Raw genomic sequence first — 21,891 nt, 5'->3', positions numbered from 1 at the left:
TTGTCAAATTTATTTTTGGAAGTCAGGCGGTAGCATAGTGGGTTAAGCGGACATGTTGTGAAGTGCAAGGATTGGGGTAAGGATCCCAGTTCGAGCCCCTGGCTCCCTACATCCAGGAGGGTCACTTCAACAAGCGGTGAAGCAGGTCTGCAGGTGTCTTTCTCTCCCTCTCTCTATCTTCCCCATCTCTCTCGATTTCTCTCTATCCTATCCAACAACAACAACAGCAATAACAATAATAACAACTACAAGGGCAACAAAAATGTGAAAAATGGCCCCCAGGATCAGTGGATTCATTATGCAGGCACCAAGCCCCAGTGATAACCCTGGAGGCAAAGTAATAATAATAATATAAAATAAAATTTATTTTCAATAATGATGCTTCTATCATGCCTTTTTTTTTTAGAATTTATTTATTTATTTATTTATTTATTTATTTATTCATGAGAAAGATAGGAGGAGAGAAATAACCAGCTACCACTCTGGTACATGTGCTGCCAGGTATCGAACTCAGAACCTCATGCTTGACAGTCTAGTGCCTTAGCCACTGCGCCACCTCCTGGACCACTATCATGGCTTTTTTATACTAATTTTAACTACAGATGTGCCACTCTAATAAATCAGGAGTCAAAATGCTGTGGATAATTTTTATTATAATTTTAATATTTTATTCAATTATCTTTTTAATTTATTCCAGCACTAAATTTTATTCTTCTCATTTCACCAGTCAATATAGTGACCGATATACTGTCTTTTTATTCAACATTGATTGCAATGCATATGCTATTTAGTGTTTATAATTCTGGGCCAGTGAAATAGCTCTCATGGATAGAGTGCTGCTTTGGCATATGTACAACTTGTGTTGTAGCCAGGCCCTTACTGCATTGAAGGAGTCTCCAATGTTCTCTCTTTCACTCTCTGTGCTTCTCTGTCTATATCTAAAAATGAAGATAATAATAAACCAAAGGTTTTTTTTTTTTTGGTCATCTCTAGGGCTTCAACTGTCTCAGGCTGACTTTTTCAGATTAAAGTCAGAGACAAAAAAAAAAAAAGCTAAAAGAAAAAGCTCTAGAGATAGAAGCTAGAGAGATGGAAGCCACAGCACTGAAACTTCCTTCCCTATCCAAGTAATCTATCTTGAGAGTCCATTTGATTTAAAATAATAATAATAATAATAATAATAATAATAATAATAATAATAATAATAATGAATATAGGACTGGAAGCCATGCAAAAGTTGTAAGTGAAAAATAACTACTGTGGGAGTCGGGCTGTAGCACAGTGGGTTAAGCGCAGGTGGCGCAAAGCACAAGGACCGGCATAAGGATCCTGGTTCGAACCCCGACTCCCCACCTGCAAGGGAGTCGCTTCACAGGCGATGAAGCAGGTCTGCAGGTGTCTATCTTTCTCTCCCCCTCTCTGTCTTCCCCTCCTCTCTCCATTTCTCTCTGTCCTATCCAACAATGACAACAACAACAATAATAACTACAACAATAAAACAACAAGGGCAACAAAAGGGAATAAATAAATAAAATAAATATAAAAAAAGAAAAATAACTACTGTTTCTCAATGTTCTCTGGAGTAGTCAGCAAAAGTCTAATCTAATTTTAAATTTCTTCCAGTGTTAATATGCAAATAAAGACTGTTTACATATATGCTTATGAGTGTTTGTGTATTTCATATTAGATTGTAAACTGATATCTTAAGGATCTTCTATACCAGTGTATGTAAGCCTGACTCATTCTTATTAAATAGTTTTGCTATTGCTCGTTTTTTTGAAGACAGCACCAGAGAATGATCCCAGTGTCTCTCACATGCTGAAGGATCTCCTATTCCCATTTTTTTCAACACCATCATTATCATTACTTTTAATTTACAGAAAGGAGGATAGGTAAAGCAAACATTATGGTGAAATAAAATGACAGGGTTGATATTCTCTCCTCCTTCCCCCTTCTTTCTCCTCCCACTTCTCCTCTTTTACTCACTCTCCTCCTTCTCCCTCGTATTCTCCTCTTTCTCTTCTTTCTCCCCTTCTTCCCCTTCGCCCCTCCCCTCCTCCTTCTCTTCACTCCTTACCTCCCCTCCCCCTCCCCGTTCTCCTCCCCTCCTCATGCCTCTCCCCCTCATCCCCCTTTTCATTTTGTCTGTTGTCTTCACTGCTCCAGGTAGAATTTTCAGATGGAAAGACAGATCCAGAGTGGAAGAAGCCACATCGCCGAAGTTTTCCTCAATGCCACAGGCTCCAACCTGGGTCATGTCCATGACAAAATAGCACACTATCCAACTGAACCATCTTGCCAGCACTTGACAAACTGTTCTTGATATGCAAAATTTCTGTGATGCTGAGACTATATTTTCTTTTTGTTACATATTCCCTACTTTAGTTATGTGACTGGGTCTTTATTTTACATGTAAATATCCTCCTACATATGATTTTTGAAACCCCCAGAGAATATATTTAAGCAGCAATCAATCTTGGACACATTCCAGTTGCAGGACTCTGATTAATATCAGCAAAAGATGTAAAATCTTCAGAGGTTTTTTCCCCAGCTCAGCAGAAGATGGTGTCCTATTAGGAAGTGCTACAGTTATTGTAGGAGATGCATTCTTAGGCTTAGTGGAAGATATAAAAGGGGCACAAGCAAATACTTTCCCGTTCCCAATTACAACAACTATTTGCTCATGCCAATAATATATGCTGAGATGGACTAAATAGGTAAATAGTAGTCTTTCTTTATTAAAGTGAACAGAAGAAAAGTTACTAGAGAAAAAAAATTCCTATTAAGACAACTACTTGCTACATTCTTTTGTATATATATATATATATTAAATGTTTATATATAATTATGAAATATAAATAGTGTATGTAATAAAATAAGTGAAAGTTAAAAAAATTATTGCTGGTTGTAAAGCTTGAGGTCTATCAACTTAGAATTGTGTATTAAATTATGTAGCTTAAAAATAATCACATCTTGAACTTCAATTTTTGACACATAAAATTTGGATAACAATATTTATTACTCTAATGGTTAAATGTGTTACATTATTTGGAAATACTAACATGTATCTATATATTTTTTTAAAAGTGTGTGCTAGTCTCATATCTAGTAAAGTAACAGTTATTTATTTTAAATTTTTTAAATTACCACCAGAGTTTCTGCTGGTATTCAGTAACTACATGATAAATCCATTGCTCCAAATGACTATTCATTTTCTTTATTTTATGTGGAAAGAAATTGAGAGGAAAGCAAGGATATGGATATGGATATATATATATATATATATCCATCCATCCATATATGGAGGGAGAGAGATGGAGAGGGCCTGAAGCACAGCTCCACAGCAGTTGAAGCTGCTTCCCTACAAGAGGAAATCAAGCACTTTATTTTCAGGGTCTTTGCACACAGTGATGTCTATGCTCTGTGAGGTGCACCACTTCCCAGCTGTCCAAATTTCTTCATATGCTGATAAGATAATATGGTTTATTTAAAAATCTAATGCAATAGGACTTTTGGAATTCATGATAGATAAATTCAATTAAAATTTTAATTTAAAAATCTAATACAACAGGACTTTTGCAATTCATGATAGATAAATCCAATCTCTTCACTAGGAGAGAGAAACTTATACCTTAAGTCAGTGTCAACTAGCCAAAAGACTTCCATGAGGGAAGTATATTATCATTTGGAAATTAATGGGAAAAATAGAAAGCAGTTGGCCAGGCTTGTACAGTATTTGCTCATGTAGATTAATTTTTTTCAGAGGAGGTCAACAACTTCTAAGAACAATCAAGAGGTACTCTTATCTGTACAACTGAGAAACCGATGGAAAGGTGATTCCTCAGTCACCACCAGCATTCTGTCTTCAGATATATGCCTCCCTTTCATAGACCCTGGATGTTAGTGCATTGGTGGGTGGGTATTCTTTGATGCTGGGAGTCTGAAAGAGGTTACACAATGTAAGTATTCTGTAAACACTTGTTCGCTGAACAAGTAAGAAAAAGTTACATTATACCTTCCCACAATACTTCCAACTATTTAGAGATAATGGCTTCAGGTATCTGAAATTAGCACCTGCAAAAGAACTGGTGGAATTAAGAGATTGAAATGTGTTTGGAGCATTTTAGGGAGTGTATAAATTTGTAACAGAATAAGCAGGGAGCACTGTAAATTGTGTTACAAATACCTAGGTTCCTTAGGATTAGGTAGGGAGATTGGATTTTAATGAGTGTGTGAGAAGGGCATACTTCAGAGATAAGAGAAGAGGAGTGACACTGTCTGATTAAGAAGAGTAAAAAATCTGTTAGGTTTCTTCAGAAAAGAGACATCATCATCTCAGTATTGCAGTAGACCAGAGAGGTGATGGGTTTAGTGGTGAGATCAACTGTGTGATATTTTAGAGAGAGTCACCAAGACTTAATGTATAATTGAGCAATTGTGAAGAATAGTAGGAACAATTTCTAATATTTGGTCTGAATAATAATATTAACATGGTAGGTGGGTCCGTTAATTAGATTCTGAATACATAAGAAAGGACAGGTTTATTGTAGGAGATAATATATTAAATTTTATGGAATATAAAATCACTGAATAGAGATGTTGCTTGTGTAGTAGTGAATACCATTTGGTAGTGTTTGGAATTAGATGAGTGATAGAAACAAAGGCACATAATTTTTCAGTGAAATAACAATTTTATCATTCAAAAAACTATTCAAAAGGAAAACCTAGTTAATTTACTAAAAAGGGAATTAGTGAACTGCTAGTATAACTAATGTGATGATTTCTTTGTGACATATGCTTTATCAGATGATGAATTTATTATTCCATTCTGACCTCACCAGACTCATATATTAACATCCTAATGTTTAGTTCCTCAGAAACTTATTTCATTTAGGGATAGGTATTTACAGAGGGAAACAGGTTTACAGCCACCAAATCCTAGTATGTGTTATTATATAGCACTATCAGAATCCATTTGAATGGGACATTTGCATACAAGTACATATGCATTGAGAAACCCACATATACAAGAATACAGTCATCTATATCCCAAAGAAAGAGACCTGGAACAGCATCTCCCATGAATATATCAATGAAAAATCAACAGTGTTGACACCTAGATGTGGAATTCAGAACTGAGATATTACAGAACTATATCCTTTTTTAAAAATAATTTTTTAAATTTTACTTAATTTGATAGGACACAGAGAAACTGAGTTGGAAGGAGGATAGAGAGGGAAAGAGCGAGAAAAAAGAGAGAGATAGAAAGAGAAACAGAGAGACACCTTCGACCTGCTTCACCAATTGTGAAGCTTTTCCCCTGCAGGTGGAGACTGGGAATTTGAATCTGGGTCCTTGCACTTTGTAACATGTGTGCTCAACCAGGTACACCACTGCCCGGTCCCCAAAGTTATAGTCTCTTAAGCCACCCAGTCTATGATCATTTTTTCTGGTAGCTTTAGCAAACTAATGATTCTTTTTTATCAGGAAGTAAGAGTTGTGCTATACTAGGAAGTTGGGTTTTACTAGGAAGAGTTTTTTCACCGATTGCGAAGCAGTTCTCTCTCTCTCTCTCTCTCTTTCTCTCTCCCCTTCTCTTTCATATTCTCTCTGTCCTAACAAATTAAATAAACTTACACAATATTTATTTTAAAAAGATAACATCATTTTGTAATATCACAGTTCTGAATTCCACAATAATAAATACTGAAAAATGTGAAAGAAGTTTGAGAATTATGTAATGGGAAGATATTGGAAGAATTTGAGTGCATGACAGAAAAAAAAAATCTAGCTTGTCTTGGAGTGATTGTTGGTAGAAATATGGATATTGATAGACAATTCTAATGAGAGAAAGAAAGAAATGAGTTCTGTGGAGAAGGCATCTATCATCAGTGAATGTTGCAAAATACAGAAATGTCAAGATACCTCTGAGGTCTTAAATGGAAATGGCCATTGGAGGAAAGTTGGTCCTTGTTCTGATCTGCAGCATTTTTAGGAGATGATAACGTGGTCTCTGGGGTTAGTCAGACTTTGCTGATCTCACTTCAAATGGGTACTTTCAATGAATCCTCAGATTTCCCCTTTTCTGACTTCATACATGGTACATCTTTTGATAGAATTGATTTTTCATCCTTTCACGCTGTCTTTACCATTGAAACTCGGTAAAACACTGTCTATTCTGTAGCGTTTTCCCAGATTTTTTTTCAGCTACTTCTCAATAAAACATGTGTATGTCTTTATAAAACTGCTATTTAATTGTTGACCCTATCACTATATATGTTAATGACAGAGAGCTGGGAATTACATTTTATTTGTTTTAAGATTTTGTTTATTTATTAATGAGAAACACAGGAGGAGAGAGGAAGAACCAGACATCACTCTGGTACATGTGCTGCTGGCGATTGAACTCAGGACCTCATGCTTGAGAGTCTGATGCTTTATCCACTGCACCACCTCCCGGACCACGGGAAATATATTTTATTAAATCCTTGCTAGCCTCATATTTATGGGGTTTGATACAGATTTTTCAAAAGCATTTTTTATTAGCTGAGATTGTGATTAAAATAATCTAAATATTTATTTTCTCTTTGTCTTATAGGTAAATTACTTCTGTAGATGAATTCAGCATCTATACAGACTAGATGGATCAAAAAAACAATGTGACTTACTTTGTCCTCTTGGGCCTCACACAGAATCCAAAGGTTCAGAAAGTCCTTTTCATTTTGTTTCTGCTCTTGTACATTTTTACCATGGTGGGCAACATGCTCATCGTGGTGACAGTAACTGTCAGTAAGACCCTGGACTCACCTATGTATTTCTTTCTTGCCAGCCTCTCATTTATGGATGCAATTTATTCCACTACTATTTCTCCTAAACTAATTTCAAACTTGTTCTTTGGAGAAAATACCATATCCTTCAAATTTTGTATGGCTCAGCTCTTTACAGGGCATTTCTTTGGTGGATCGGAGGTGTTCCTTCTGCTGGTCATGGCCTATGACCGCTATGTGGCTATCTGTAAGCCCCTACATTATTTGGTTATCATGAGACAATGGGTGTGTGTTGTGTTGCTGATAGTGTCCTGGATTGGAGGCTTTCTTCATTCAGTAATTCAACTTGGCACAATTTCTGGACTTCCATTCTGTGGCTCCAATGTTATTGATCATTTTATCTGTGACATGTATCCATTGTTGGAACTCATCTGTACTGACACCTATGTGATTGGTCTCCTAGTTTTGGCTAATGGAGGACTCATCTGCACTGTTGTGTTTCTGCTTTTACTCATCTCTTATGTTGTCATCTTGCGCTCCCTAAAGAACCTGAGTCAGGAAGGGAGGAGGAAAGCCCTCCAGACCTGTGGTTCCCACATCACTGTGGTTGTCTTATTCTTTGTTCCCTGTATTTTCATGTATGTGAGACCTGCAAAAACCTTCCCGATTGACAAGTCACTGAGTGTGTTTTATACAGTCATAACCCCCATGTTGAACCCATTAATCTATACTCTGAGAAATTCAGAGATGACTAATGCTATGAAGAGACTTTGGACTAATAAAATCACATCTCATGGGAAGTAGGTTTGGTATTAATCAGGACAAATGTTGTCTTATGTTAGCGTTCCAAGGGGTTGAAAACCCAAGAAAATTTTTGAAATTGACTTATCCATTCTTTCTTTAAAAAACATTTCATAGTCATAATAAGAAATTGTTTAGATGGGGCTAGGGAGGTAGCACAGTGTTAATTCAAAATGGCTTTCATGCCTGAAGCTCTAAACTCCCAGGTCCAAGCCCCACCACCACCAGAAGCCAGAGCTATGCAGTGCTCTGGTCACTGTGTATTTTCTCTTTGTATTGTGCTTTCATTAATATAAATAATATGTTAAGGAAGAAAGACAAGGCAGGACCATAGAAAAAAGGGACACACACACACACACAGAATTGACTGTATGGTGATTTATTAATAATTTTTGTTATAATATATTTTATTAGTCTTGTATACAGTTGACTAGGGAAGTTATATATATTTTATAAATCAATAAAGTTATATAGTGAATGAATTTTTTATAGTAAAGCAATTTTTAAAATTAGAAACCCTTGGGGCTGGGTGGTGGCACTCTTGGTTGAGTGCATATGTTACAGTGCGCAAGGACTCGGGTTCAAGCCCCGGTCCCCACCTGTGGGGGGAAAGCTTCACAAGTGGTGAAGCAGGGCTTAGGTGTCTCTCTGTCTCTCTTCCTCTCTATCTCCCCTTTTTCTCTTGATTTCTCGCTGTCTCTATCCAATAAATAAAGATTAAAAATTAGAAACCCTTTACAAGTAATTTAATTGTGTGCATGTGTGAGAGACTTATAAAGAAAGAGACAGACAATGACAGACTAGACAACTGCTTGATAAGGTGTTTTGTCAGGATTTGAACTGTGTGGTATCTTCTACAGACAACATATTTGCTTCTCCTGTGGAGTCACCTCCATGACGGCTAATTACTAATTTTTAAGCCAGCTTCTGCATTTCTCTACTCTCACCCACCCCGATATTTCATGTATTCTTTTCATTTGTCCAACTAAATGTTCAATGAGATAAGTTTTTATTCAATCTATGCTGCATCACACACAAAATAATTAGTAATAACACTTCTACTTTATCTACAAAAATACAGTGTAGTGATAAATAGGAAAAAGCACCTTACAGTAAATAAAATGTTGCACCCTTTCTTTCTTTCTTTCTTTCTTTCTTTCTTTCTTTCTTTCTTTCTTTCTTTCTTTCTTCCTTCCTTTCTTTCTTTCTTTCTTTCTTTCTTTCTTTCTTTCTTTCTTTCTTTCTTATTGTTGTCTCTGAGGATCACAACTGTAGGTCAACTTTTTATGATATAAAGATACAGAGCAAGAGTAAGAGGGAGAAAAGCACCATTGTGCCAGAGCTCCCCCCAGTGCAGTGGAGGCCAAGCTCAGTTTGTCTTGTGTGCTCACTCTTCTTGGGCCTGTAAGCCATCCTGCTTTGGCAGCAATTTCAAGTAGTTCTTCTCCTTTCAACTTTGAAAAGTTTCTTTAATAAAAAGAAATTTTTTTTAAATACTACTTGCCATACTTATAAATGAAATGCAAACCCATGATATGATCTGTTGTGACCTACAGGGTTTGGCTCATATCTTCAATCCCAGTTTTATTTCTTTGCTTGTTTATTTATTTATGCCACTAGGGTCTCACAGGTGTAATTTTGCTGCTCTGGTATGACTCTTTCAGATACTTGGATACAGACAGAGAAAGAGAGGAAGAGTAATGTAGTAATCTCACGTGGCTCCTTCCTGAAGCCTCAAACTTGGGATGTATGCATATCAAGGCAGATAGCCCTACCGGGTGAACTATCTCACCAACTTCTCAATTCTATGCATTTTAAACAGGAAATGCTATGTATATGCTGATAGATGATAAATAGATAACTACATATAGAAAGACAAGTAATTGATAGATGATAGATAGATTATAGGTAGTTAGATGACAGATCTGATGGACCAGAAGAGCACTGCTGATCTCAAACCCTGACCCTTAGACATGTAAATCCTATGGGCAAACGCAATGAGCTATTTCCTTGACCCCACCTCAGTTTGCTCTGTTCATTCCCTTCCTGTTAGGTGCAGTGACCTTTGAACTTTCCAGACTCTACCATATTGGAAGATTTTTCAACAAGCAGTACAACACAGTATCAGCGACTTCATTTTTTATGTTTTCTATAATATTAATGCATATCTAAATTTCTTTAAAATTTTTATCGAAGAAATGTTGTTTTACAAGACTTGTTATCTCAGTAGCTACTTACATGCTGTTTCAATTTAAGTATCATCCTTATTTATTATTTTTATTGAGGCAACATTGGTCTATAATACTATATAAGCTTTAAAGGTACAAGTCTACCATTGTAGAATTCGCCAAGGCACCCATACTACCCACCAAAGTTCATTGGATACCCTTCTTTTTATTTCTCTCTCTTCCTCCCTTAGTAACCTCAGTTCTATATCAGAATCTCAAGGTATATTGTCTCATATATGAGTTAAATTATCTAGAATTTAAAAACATTTCCCAACTACCACCTTAACAGTGTAATCTGTAGCTTATTTTTCTTTCAGACTCTTCTATGTTTTATGTTATAATTGCTAATCACAGTTTACAATTTCCTTACTAAACTGCTTCCTTTTTTATTGCCTAAATTTATGATAAGAATACAAGGCCAAGGTAGACAGAACTATTATTTCAATTTATTTAAATTTCAATTTCAGAAGCAGAATGAAAACGATCACAGTACCAAAGCTTTCTTCAGTGCAGTGCAGGCTGGGTGCAAACCTGGGCCAGGCACATAATGGAGCAGCACATGATCCAAAAGAACTATTTCACTCATCTGAACATCCTAATTTTTCTTCTATTGCAACTTCCATAGTCCCCCTTGATCATCACATAAATAGCTATTGAATCTAAATTGTAGGTGAAATGTTTTATCATTTAACCAACCCCACACTTACAGACAAAAAAAAGTACTTAACAGTAAATAAAAGGAAAGAAAATCTTGCTATAGAAAAATGGAGAAATGATTGATAAAATAATCTTCACTGGAAAAAAAATGATAGGGTTTATATTTTTGTTCTTGGCTAGAAGTTTCATAATGTTCTGAAATTATGTTTTTTCTCTTTGTTACATCTTTCCAGCCACAGTTAAATGATTGGTTTAAGTGTCTTCATATATAAATTTCTTTAGATTTTTGGCTGGGAAGTCACAGTGACTATATACTAATGCAAAGAGAAATCAGCTTGGACGCATTCCGATGACATCACCAATCTGGTTAGAAGGTATAAATGTCCCGTGATCTGTAGTTCTACTACAGAGAAGATTTTATACTATTTAGAATTGATATAACTCAAGATTTCCAAGAGGAAGAAAGACTCTTTCAAGAAATTAGTTGTTATAGAACAATTTCCCTGGTAAAACAGCTTGTTGCTAACTTCTTATGTGGCATAAAATTTGTTTTCTTCTTTGATAAATTATCTTAACAAGGAAACTATTTCTCTGTTTGCATAATGGAATTTCATTTAACAAGATCTACTGTACAAATAGTGACTTTTCAAAATATGTATAAGATTATGAAGAAAATGGACAGATAACAGTTTATGTAAAATCAGTATAACATGAAGGAATAATACAGGTTTTTGTTCTCTATGGTCATTCTAGATGGAAGAGACATTTTTAGGTCTTTATGAGCTAGTTAAAGGTATTCCTACTGATAAACAAGCCTCCAAAAGGTAAATATGGAACAGTTTAAAATAGAATCTATACTTTTCAATGGTCTAACTTTCTTAATTAAATAGGAAATTGTAACGGTTGAAAAGTTGCAAAACTTCTGAAATCAGAAGCATTTTCTAACTCAAAGTTAGTCTATCAATTCTTATCTCTATCACTTGAAAATATACACTCTTAAGAAAATTAGTTAAATAAATGAATTATTTCTTCAACTGCGAAATGGAGGTAACATGTACTTATGACTGGGAATATTAAATGTTATAAATCAAATGTTATTGTGTTTAAGTGTGGATATGTCTGTAAAAAGTCAGTGGAAGCGTAGGTATAACATCTGGCATATGGTTTTGCTCAAGAATTAATAGATGCTTGGTTAGCAAAAGAGCTCACCAGGATACTATGCCTGCTTTGTCATGTACAGTCTAAGTTCAAGTCTGCTCTTCACAACACTGGAAGAAGCCTTGGTGCTGTGGTACTTTTCCCTCTTCCTCTCACTCAGTGGTGAAGCTCCAATAAAGACTATCCCCTCAAACAAAAAGAATTGATAGGAAAAATTGATTGGTGGTGTTCTTATAATGTGAGTATTTCCTTTTATTAAAATGCTTTACCATTCCAAAGAACCCAAAGTGTAATTTTTTTCACTTTGTTGCTTTAGATTTCAAAGGGGATATGAATTTATGATATAATTCATGAATGTGCTATTTTACCTGTATTTGTCCCAAAAGTATAATGTTATCTATATGTATTGTTTTTTTTTCACTACCTAGTTATATAAATGTAGTGACTATCTCTTATAAATTTACGAAGATGACTCAGAGTGGAGTGATTAGTACTGAATGTCTTACAACACTATTTAAAACTATAACTTACTGCTTTGGAAATGTTTTGTAATAAGATATAATTTTGCACATATACATATGGAGAGACATTTAGAAGCAGATGTAAAGGTCAGCTGGCTAAATAAAAGCATTCTTAAAGGAATTTCAGTGATTTTGAATAATAATATGATTCCCAAAATATTGGTAAGGATTTGTATGATAGTTTTCATGAATAAACAGGAAACATTAAAAAATGAAATTGGCAGTTATTTTATAGCTTTTAGGTAGCTGCTTCAATATGGAAAATGAGAAATTGATTGTGGGAAGATTATTCTTTAAGTCTCCATCATAATATCTCCTTTATGACATGGGTCCTGGAATAGACATTGAGCTTCAGAATGCTAGTACATATTCTGAGATAATTGTTAACCCCATTATATATATATTTGTTATATATATTATATATATATTTGTTACTTGAAAAGTAGTAAAATCTATGATGTAGAATGAATTTGGAAAATAGTAAGTGTTGAGTTTGGGAAGGCAGCTTAGATCCAAGTCATGTAGGATTTTAAAAGTTTTTGCAGAGAGCAATTTTATTAGTTATATTGATAGAGAGCAGGTTTTACTAGTTATATTGATGCAAGATGGTAGTTTTCAGTGACTATGAACAAGTGATACTAAGGGAACATATACTAGCAGTTTCTTTTTTTTTCTAATATTTATTTACTCCCTTTTGTTGCCCTTGTTGTTTTATTGTTATAGTTATTATTGTTGTTGTTATTGATGTTGTCATTGTAGGATAGGACAGAGAGAAATGGAGAGAGGAGGGAAAGGCAGAGAGGGGGAGAGAAAGATAGACACCTGCAAACCTGCTTCACTGCCTGTGAAGCGACTCCCCTGCAGGTGGGGAGCCAGGGGCTCTAACCAGGATCCTTACACAGGTCCTTGTGCTTTGTGCTAAGTGCACTTAACCTGCTGCGCTACCACCCAACTCTCCAAGCAGTTTCTTGAATGCATACTTGTTTGGAAATATTTTATTTGTACTTGACAAAATAGGTATTTAAATTTTAATGATGAAATTCTACTTTACTGACTTCCAGGGAGATATTCCTCTAGGTAATAAGCTAAAGTGAAAATAAATAAAATAAAAATCTTCATAAGAAAATATTCATTTTCTAATGAAATTTATTCTAAGCCTTATGTAAGTCAAGATGATTTTACTACAATTGCAGATATAGAATACTTTTTTAAAATTATCATAAATCTTAAATACTTCACCCAAGATTAATTGTTATATCATAAAGAGCTTAAAATTTCCACTCCTTGGTACTTATGTGTTTGGCAATTTAGTAATTATGATAGACTAAAAAATACATGATAGAAGATAGAGAATGATGTAAAAATGCTATGTAGGGTTTTGTAGACTTCATCTGTAGAGTTTAGCTAACATTACTTTCTCTGGGAAGCCTTTCTAGACCTCATATTGATTTAGATATCTTGGCACCATGACCTCAGAACTCACATGAACATATTTATACTAATACTCTTTAAATTGTTCTGCAATGAGGTAAGGGTAGGTAGCATAATGGTTATGCAAAGAGACTCTCATGCCTGAGGCTTCAAAGTCCCAGGTTCAATCCCCTGACCCACCCTAAGCCAGAGCTGAGCAGTGCTCTGGTAAAAGAAAAAAAAATGTTGTGCAATGATATGACCCCTCATCATCTACCAAACACCACTGAGAGCTGCAAAGTATGTCCTTCAGTTTGTCTATCCTAGTGTCCATAGCAGACTTGGCACAAATAGATTCTGCTAGCATGTTTTCTGATTGAGTAAATATAAACGATTTAAAAAATGCATATAAAGTTCTCTTCTTCTCTTTTTATAGGTAAACTCTTTCTAGTATCTGAATCCAGTACCTATAAGAAATAGATGGGACTAAGGTAATGGAGCCAAGGAACAATGTGACTCATTTTATCCTTATGGGCCTCACTCAGAATCCAAAGGAACAGAAGGTCCTTTTTGTTCTGTTCTTGATTTTATACATTTTGACCATGGTGGGCAACATGCTCATTGTGGTGACTGTAATTTTCAGCAAAACTCTGGACACACCAATGTATTTTTTTCTTGCTAGCCTATCATTTATGGATGTCATTTATTCCACATCAATTTCTCCCAATCTGATTTCAAACTTGTTCCTTGGGAAAAAAATAATATCTTTCCAGTCTTGTATGATCCAGCTCTTTACTGAACACTTTTTTGGTGGGTCAGAGGTATTTCTTCTGTTGGTCATGGCCTATGACCGCTATGTGGCCATCTGCAAGCCCCTGCATTATTTGGTTATCATGAGACAATGGGTATGTATTATGCTGTTGATAGTGTCCTGGATTGGAGGTTTTATGCACTCAGTAATTCAACTTAGCACCATTTATAGTCTTCCATTCTGTGGCCCCAATGTTATTGATCATTTTTTCTGTGACATGTACCCTTTATTGAAACTCGTCTGTACCGACACCTATGTCATTGGTCTGTTAGTAGCAGCCAACGGAGGAATGATTTGTTCTATTGTGTTTCTGCTCTTACTCATCTCTTATGTTGTCATCTTGTATTCTCTAAAGAACCTGAGTCAGGAAGGGAGGAGGAAAGCCCTCCAGACCTGTGGCTCCCACATCACTGTGGTTGTCTTATTCTTTGTTCCCTGTATTTTCATGTATGGAAGACCCGCGAGGACCTTCCCGATTGACAAATCATTGAGTGTATTTTATACAGTCATAACCCCCATGCTAAACCCACTAATCTATACCCTGAGAAATACAGAGATGACAAATGCTATGAAGAAACTCTGGATAAGCAAAGGCATATCAGGTGACAAATAAATCTGTCATTCACAAAGAAGAGAGTCACTTAGTAGGATACATTTGGGTGGGGGTGGAGAAATGTTCTTAAATTACTCCTGCCAAATTCATTTGAAAATATTTCATTTTCAAATTCCTTGAAAAATAATATTAAAGGATGAAATGCACAATGTTGTTACTAAGAACAGTTTCTTCCCGTGTGGGAATGCAGGGCACATGAGGTCTTATTTTTATTACTTAATCCATGTAGATATAATATCTAGATGGCAAGGAATCAATAATATGCAACCAGTCACTGGGTGAACTTTTTATATAGTTATGCTAAACTTTTCTTTTTCTTTCTGTCTTTCTTATTTTTTTTTCCTTTGCCTCCAGGATTATTTCTGGGGCTCAGTGCCTACAATACGAATTCACTGCTCCTGTGGCCACTTTTTCCATTTTATGGATAGGACAGAGAGAAATTGAGAGTGGAGGGGAGGATAGAGAAGGAGAGAGAAAGACACCTGTAGACCTGTTTTACCACATGTGAAGTGAACCCCCCTGCAGGTGGGGAGCTGGGGGCTTGAGTTGGGACCCTTGAGCAGGTTCTTATGCTACCCACTATGTGAGCTTAGCCTGGTACTCCACCACCTGGCCCCCGTTAAAATGTTTTAAATATTTTATTTTTTAATGGGTAGAGGTAAAGAGAAATCAAGAGGTTGGGGGAGATAAAAAAAAATGAGTTAGATAGAGATAGCTTCACAACTACTACTTCACAACTTGTGAAACTTTCCTCCTGCAGGTGGAGATACAGGTTTTGAACCCACACCAGTCTGTATCATTACAACTCTGCTTTCTTTCTTACCTGCTACTACTTTAGATACATGTATTAAAATTTATGACAACTAATTTTTCAATAAATATAGTTTTCAGTATATACAAGTCTAGTTTTAATAGTTGCATAATAATGTTTTTGCTATTGATTTGAAGTTATGATTATCATAAAATTTATATTTACAGCTATATTTATAAACATATATAGTCTCTAATGTATATATACTAATCATGATTCTAATTTGTCTCTTTAATCATATCAATTGACACATACTCTAAAGCCTTGATATATATGACAAACATTGATATGTATTAAAACTATCAGTCTCTAACCACTCTTGTTCAAAATCAAGGTTAATATTTCATATTTATATTTCAAATAAAAATTTAATTTTAATTAAAATAAATATGCTTAAATTAAAATTAAGTTTATAATTAAGTCAATATGTGAGAAAAGTATAGTTACAAATCAGTTATTTTATTTCATTATTTTAAATTTATTATGCTATAAGTTAAAGTGGAAGACAAAAATATGAGGCAGAGGAGGTTATCACCCCCACCAATCTGGTAGAATATACCCTTCTGGAAGTAAAAATAAACATCTCCCGCTCCTGTCTTTCAAAAGTCTGTTATGCTATTTTTCAGGTAAATTTTTTTTATTTATTTATTTATTCATTTTTAAAGATTTTATTTATTTATTAATGAGAAAGACAGGAGGAGAGAGAAAGAACCAGACATCACTCTGGCACATGTGCTTCCGGGGATCGAACTCAGGACCTCCTGCTTGAGGTTCCAAAGCTTTATCACTGCGCTATCTCCTGGACCACAATTTATTTTATATTTACTTATTTTCTATATAAACAGAAGCAGAGATGAGAGAGAGAGAGAGAGAGAGAGAGACCACAATACTAAGGCTTCCGTCAATGCTGTGATGAGTCTTGAACCTGTGTCATGCACATGGCAAAGCAGCACACTACCAAGTGAGTTATTTCATTGCCCCTCAGGTTAAAAAAAAGTAAACAAAGGTAGTTTTAGTTAGATGTTATCTGTCATTGGTAAACAATAAAGGTATAAAAGGACCAGAGGGTAAAGTAGGAAAACAGAGTCTTCTGGTGACTGTTTTAGCCAATGCTAGAGACATTGGGAACATAGCACATATATATGTGGAAAAAAAAAATTCTGGGTTCAGTATTTCATATATAAAATAAGGAGTGGTATTGTACTTAGTAATGAAAGTTACATATAGTGTTTTATGTAAATATTTTTCTGATACGTTCTGATTGGGGAACATAAGGTGCCAGGCTTGAATTAACTTTAAAAAAATAGTTAGATGATGTGGTGGCCTGGTAGTGACCAAAAGGGCCATCATTAAAGTGTGCTGGTCTCTTGCCCTTATCCAACTTTTGGAATCCTTACTTTTTCTGACAAGGATTGCCTTAGAGTGATTGAGGGAAGTGAAATAGGAAGGAGGTGATGAGGGTATTTAGGTCTAAGTAGAAACTATTTAATTCAGTACTTTATGGTGTCTTTTCTAGGCCTTTCTCCTTCCTTGCTGCACCGCAGATTATTGCGCACTTTTACTTTGAGGTGTATATTTTCCCCTAATTTATGGATATATATGCACATGTGCTCTATTGCCGGGCTAATGTGGGGGTACTTCTCCTACTCTCTGGGTTGGAGAGAACGTGACTGGAGCCAGCCTGGGCTGCTACTCACTCAGCAATGCGAGGGAGATGACTCAGGAACCAAACACATGGTGTGAGGCAGTGCGATTTCTATATTGATCAGAGAGCCAAGGCTTTTAAAAGGTAGACCCAGAAGTGGTGGCAAGTCGGAAACCAAAATCACTAGCAAAGGGGCGGAGAAAGGCAAAAGGGGCTGGGAAGGTAAAAAACGTCCTTAGCAACTGTTTCGAGGGATTTAACTGGTAAGATTAATACTACCCTGTAGGCAGGGAGGGTCTTGAAGGTAGAAAGAAGATAAATCAAAGGAATGGAATGGGTGGGGATCTTTCAGGCAAAACAATGATTATGTAGATAGGCCATAGTATCAAGAATGCAGGGTGAAGCAGGGGGAGCTGGCTTAATGCTTTGTGAGGCTCCTCACAATTTCCCAACACTGTATCTCACAGGTCCTAGTCTATATCTAGGTTTGGGGTCCTAGTCAGGAAATCCTGTGATTCCCATATAGATATGATGGGCCTAGACCTCTAACAGATTCCTTTCTCCTCCACTACTGGTCATTGTTGTAGAATAGCAATGGTAGAAATTGTCCTACTCTCTGTAGGGAGGCTAGGTCAACCTACTCTGACACTTGAGAAAGACTGGTCCTGAAATAAGTGCAACCTAGCATGTTCCTAGCTATGATCATGGAATTCGAGCTCAGACCTATAGGGACGTAGAGGTTATACAGGATCCTCTACTAAATATAATAGACATGGGCCCTAGCTCAGATCGATGGGGTTTACAGTTAATGGTATTTATATACTTTTCCCATATTTAGGAGCTATTTTCTGCCCTGACCCAGCTTTCTAGTTCTATTCCCAATTCTGATACCATCTTTCCAAACACTTTTAGCCTGGATGTATGTTAGCTGTTGGGCTCAGGCAAATATTACTATAGTCATGGGCCCCTTGGAATATATCTAAAATCGACTTCCTAGCTTCTTCCAACATGAAGACCCCAAAGCTTATCTGCTATATTCTTATTTTTAGGTTCCTTATTGTTAAACAGTTTGTTCTGCTTTATATATTACTGCTTTTCAGCCACCAAATTGCAGATGCTACTTTAATGCCATCCTGACTTCCTTGGGCAGACAACCTCACCAGTGTGTCTTGAAACCCCACCTCCCCAGAACCCTGCCCCAATAGGGAAAGATAGAAACAGGCTAGGGGTATGGATTGATCTGTCAACATCCATGTCCATTGGAGAGGCAATTATGGAAGCCAGATGTTCCACCTTCTGCACCCCAAAAAGACCTTTGGTCTATATTCCCAGAGTGAATAAAGAATAGGGTCTGGGATGAGATATGGAACTCTGATCATGGGAATTGTATAGAATTACATTCCTTTTATCAACAATATTGTCAATCATTATTAAATCACTAATAAAAAATGTTAGTTAAAAAATTCCTGGTTGTCTCTCTGTCTCTCTCCCTCTCTATCTCCTCCTACCTTCTCTATTTCTCTCTGTCTCTATCCAAGAATAAATAAATAAGAAAAAATCCCAGGAGTAGGACGGTAACACAGCGGGTTAAGTGCAGGTGGCGCAAAGTGCAAGGACTGGTATAAGGATCCTGGTTCGAGCCACTGGCTCCCTACCTGCAGGGGAGTCACTTCACAGGCGGTGAAGCAGGTCTGCAGGTATCCTATCTTTATCTCCCCCTCTCTGTATTCCTCTCCTCTCTCCATTTCTCTCTGTCCTACCCAATGACAATGTCATCAATTGTGGGGAGTCACATGTGCCCTCAAGGTTGCTATTGGCATGGCCATAGAGTCTGTTCACAGAAGACTTTCCTTAAAAGATAAGTTTCTGTTAGAGTTTCTGTTTTTAAAAGATAAGTTCCTGTCTCCCAACTCCACTTCCCCATGAATCACCCAGGACCTTCCCGATAAAGGCTGATCACCATGACAACATGCCACATCAATCAACTATCCCCAACTGCTAACTCCCCCCCTTGCCCTGGCCTTAAAAACAGCACCTTTGGTGCTAATAAACAGACTTGATCAGAATCCTGACTTGTCTCATTTCTCTTGCGTCTCTTGTCCTCATTCTCTCTCCCTCTTGTCCTTGTCCTCACTCCCTCTCCTAGGTTTAGCCACGTTGAAGGTCCCGTGGGACAGGGCAATCAATAACAACAACAATAATAATTATAACACTAAAACAACAAAAAGGAATAAATAAATATTAAAAAAAAGTAAAAGTCCCTGGCTAGAATGGATACTTCAAGTCATAGAGCATTCTTTAATTATCTAGTATATCCTAATTAAGTCTTTCCAAGGTGGTTCTGAAATGTTTTATGTTATTGGTTAAGACAAAGAGTGTGCATCTCCAGAACAATTTGAAGAAATTAGATCCTGTTGATAGTGTAGTAAATAACAGAATAGCACCTTAAAAAGTGTCATAGTGTAAAGGTCTCTGTAGTTTTAGTCCATACTGAATATAGCTGAAGCGCATTGAACAGGAAACATACTTGAAGTCAATGATATTTAGTATATACTTTGAGCTTTTAATCTGTAAATTATGTTTATATTCTGAGCCTACCAACAGTAGCATGCTAGTTTTTAAATTAATTTAGTTTAATTAATTTTTATTGTCACCAATATTATCATTAGGCCTTGGTGCCACCTTGAGGAATTCACCATATCAAGTGGTCATTTTTTCACCTTTATTATTGCTGATAGAGACAGAGAGAAACTGAGAGGGAAAGGATAGACATCAGCAGTACTGCTTTATGGTATATGAAGTCTCCCTCCTGCAGGTGAGGACTTACGCATGGTAATATGGTGCATGATGGTGCTGTCTACCAGGTGTGCTACTGTCTAATCTGTTCTTTTTAAGTTGTGATAAATACTTACATCATTTTATTGATTTAATAATTATCTACAAGACCATAGAATAAGAGGAATACAATCCCATACAGTTCCCACCACCAGAGTTCCATATCCCATCCCCTCCATTGGAAGCTATCCTATTCTTTATCCCTCTGGGTGTATGGATCCAGGATCATAATAGAGTGCAGAAGGTGGAAGGTCTGGCTTCTGTAATTGCTTCTCTGCTGGACATGGGTATTGGCAGGTCAATCCATACCCTCAGCCTGTTTCTATCATTCACTATTGTGGTAGGCCTCTAGAGGTGGGATTCCAGTACATAATGGTAAAGCCATCTGCCCAGGGAAGTCAGGTTGACCCTGTAGGTCTAAGCTTGCATTCCATGGTCATAACTAAGAACATTCTAGGCTGCACTCATTTCGGGACCTGTCTTACTCGAATGGCAGAGTATGCTGACACAATCTCCCTTTGGAGAGTGGCTTAGTTTCTACCATTGTTGTTACACATTTAAGGGAAGGTCCTATAGAGGACCACAAGAGGATCCACAATGCTGTTTTTGATGGATATGACCAATGGAGAGAGAGGGATCTGTTAGAGGTCTAGGCCCATCATATCTATGTGGGAATCCCAGGATTCCCTGAGTGGGGCCCCAGATGATGGGGTGGCCTGGTAGTGATCAAAAGGGCAATTAGTAAAGTGTGCTGGTTTCTTGCCCTTGTTGAGCTTTTATAGTCCTTTCTTTGACAAGGTTAGCCTTAGAGTGACTGAAGGAAGTGAAATAGGAAGTAGAAGAGGAGGGTATCTAGGTCTAAGTAAAAACTATTTGATTAATTACTTTATGGTGTCTTTTTTGAGGTCTTTCTACTTCCTTTCTGCATGTATTCAGTTACTGCAAACTATTAGACACTTTCACTTTGAGGTATATATCTTCCCCTAATTTATGGGTACATGTGCATATGCGCTCTATCTCATGGGACCTGGTCTATCTAGGCTTTGTTAGGAAGTGCATCACCTGAAATGGAATTAAGGAGTTTTATGAGCTAGGAACTGTCTCACCAGAGAAATGGAGCTGAAGGGTTGGCACCCACTGCTGGTGTCTCTGCCCACAATCTAAAGTGAAACATGTCGAGGTGGTACTGGTCACATTGATTTGGTTGAAATCAGCAGATGCAGCATCAAATGACATGCATCTAGAGAAGCATGAAAAAATGACCCATGCCCCAGAGGTCCCAGGACTGAGAGAAATACGGGTTTTATAGAGAATGGGGAAGATTCCTGATATATTAAAATTTAAGAAGGCACAGATAATTATTGTTATATTTGGGAATTTGATTGACTTTGAAAATCCCATGGTTAGGATTTAGTGTACCATACAAGAACTTACCATGATTTATGTCATTTAATGCTATTTACAAATAACTGTATCTTATATATTGACAAGATCAGTTGCTTCTGGTTTCCCTGGTCTAAGATTATAGGTGATTTAATATTTCAAAGATAAAGTCATTATTAGAAATGTATTAACAATTTAAGCCTACTGTTAAAATACAGTCAGGTTACCAATCTGAAAACTTAAGTATTTAT

General features: G+C 36.5%; 2 protein-coding genes across 2 annotated transcripts; both read left to right on the top strand.

Moving 5' to 3' along the window:
- The first annotated feature begins 6,638 nt into the window (after positions 1-6,638).
- LOC103109988 (olfactory receptor 4A47-like) lies at positions 6,639-7,571 on the top strand. Its single transcript, XM_060177466.1, has one exon. It carries the CDS (start codon positions 6,642-6,644, stop codon positions 7,569-7,571), a length of 930 nt encoding a protein of 309 aa, XP_060033449.1. The 5' UTR covers positions 6,639-6,641.
- Positions 7,572-14,024: 6,453 nt separating this feature from the next.
- Positions 14,025-14,966, top strand: LOC103109987 (olfactory receptor 4A47-like). Its single transcript, XM_007519126.2, has one exon. The coding sequence runs from the start codon at positions 14,037-14,039 to the stop codon at positions 14,964-14,966; it is 930 nt and encodes a 309-aa protein (XP_007519188.1). The 5' UTR covers positions 14,025-14,036.
- The last annotated feature ends 6,925 nt before the right edge of the window (positions 14,967-21,891 follow it).

This window comes from Erinaceus europaeus, chromosome 17 (assembly GCF_950295315.1).
Source record: "Erinaceus europaeus chromosome 17, mEriEur2.1, whole genome shotgun sequence".
Taxonomy (NCBI): Eukaryota; Metazoa; Chordata; class Mammalia; order Eulipotyphla; family Erinaceidae; genus Erinaceus; species Erinaceus europaeus.
Note: the sequence above shows the minus strand (reverse complement) of the source record. Positions and strands in the feature narration are given on the sequence as shown.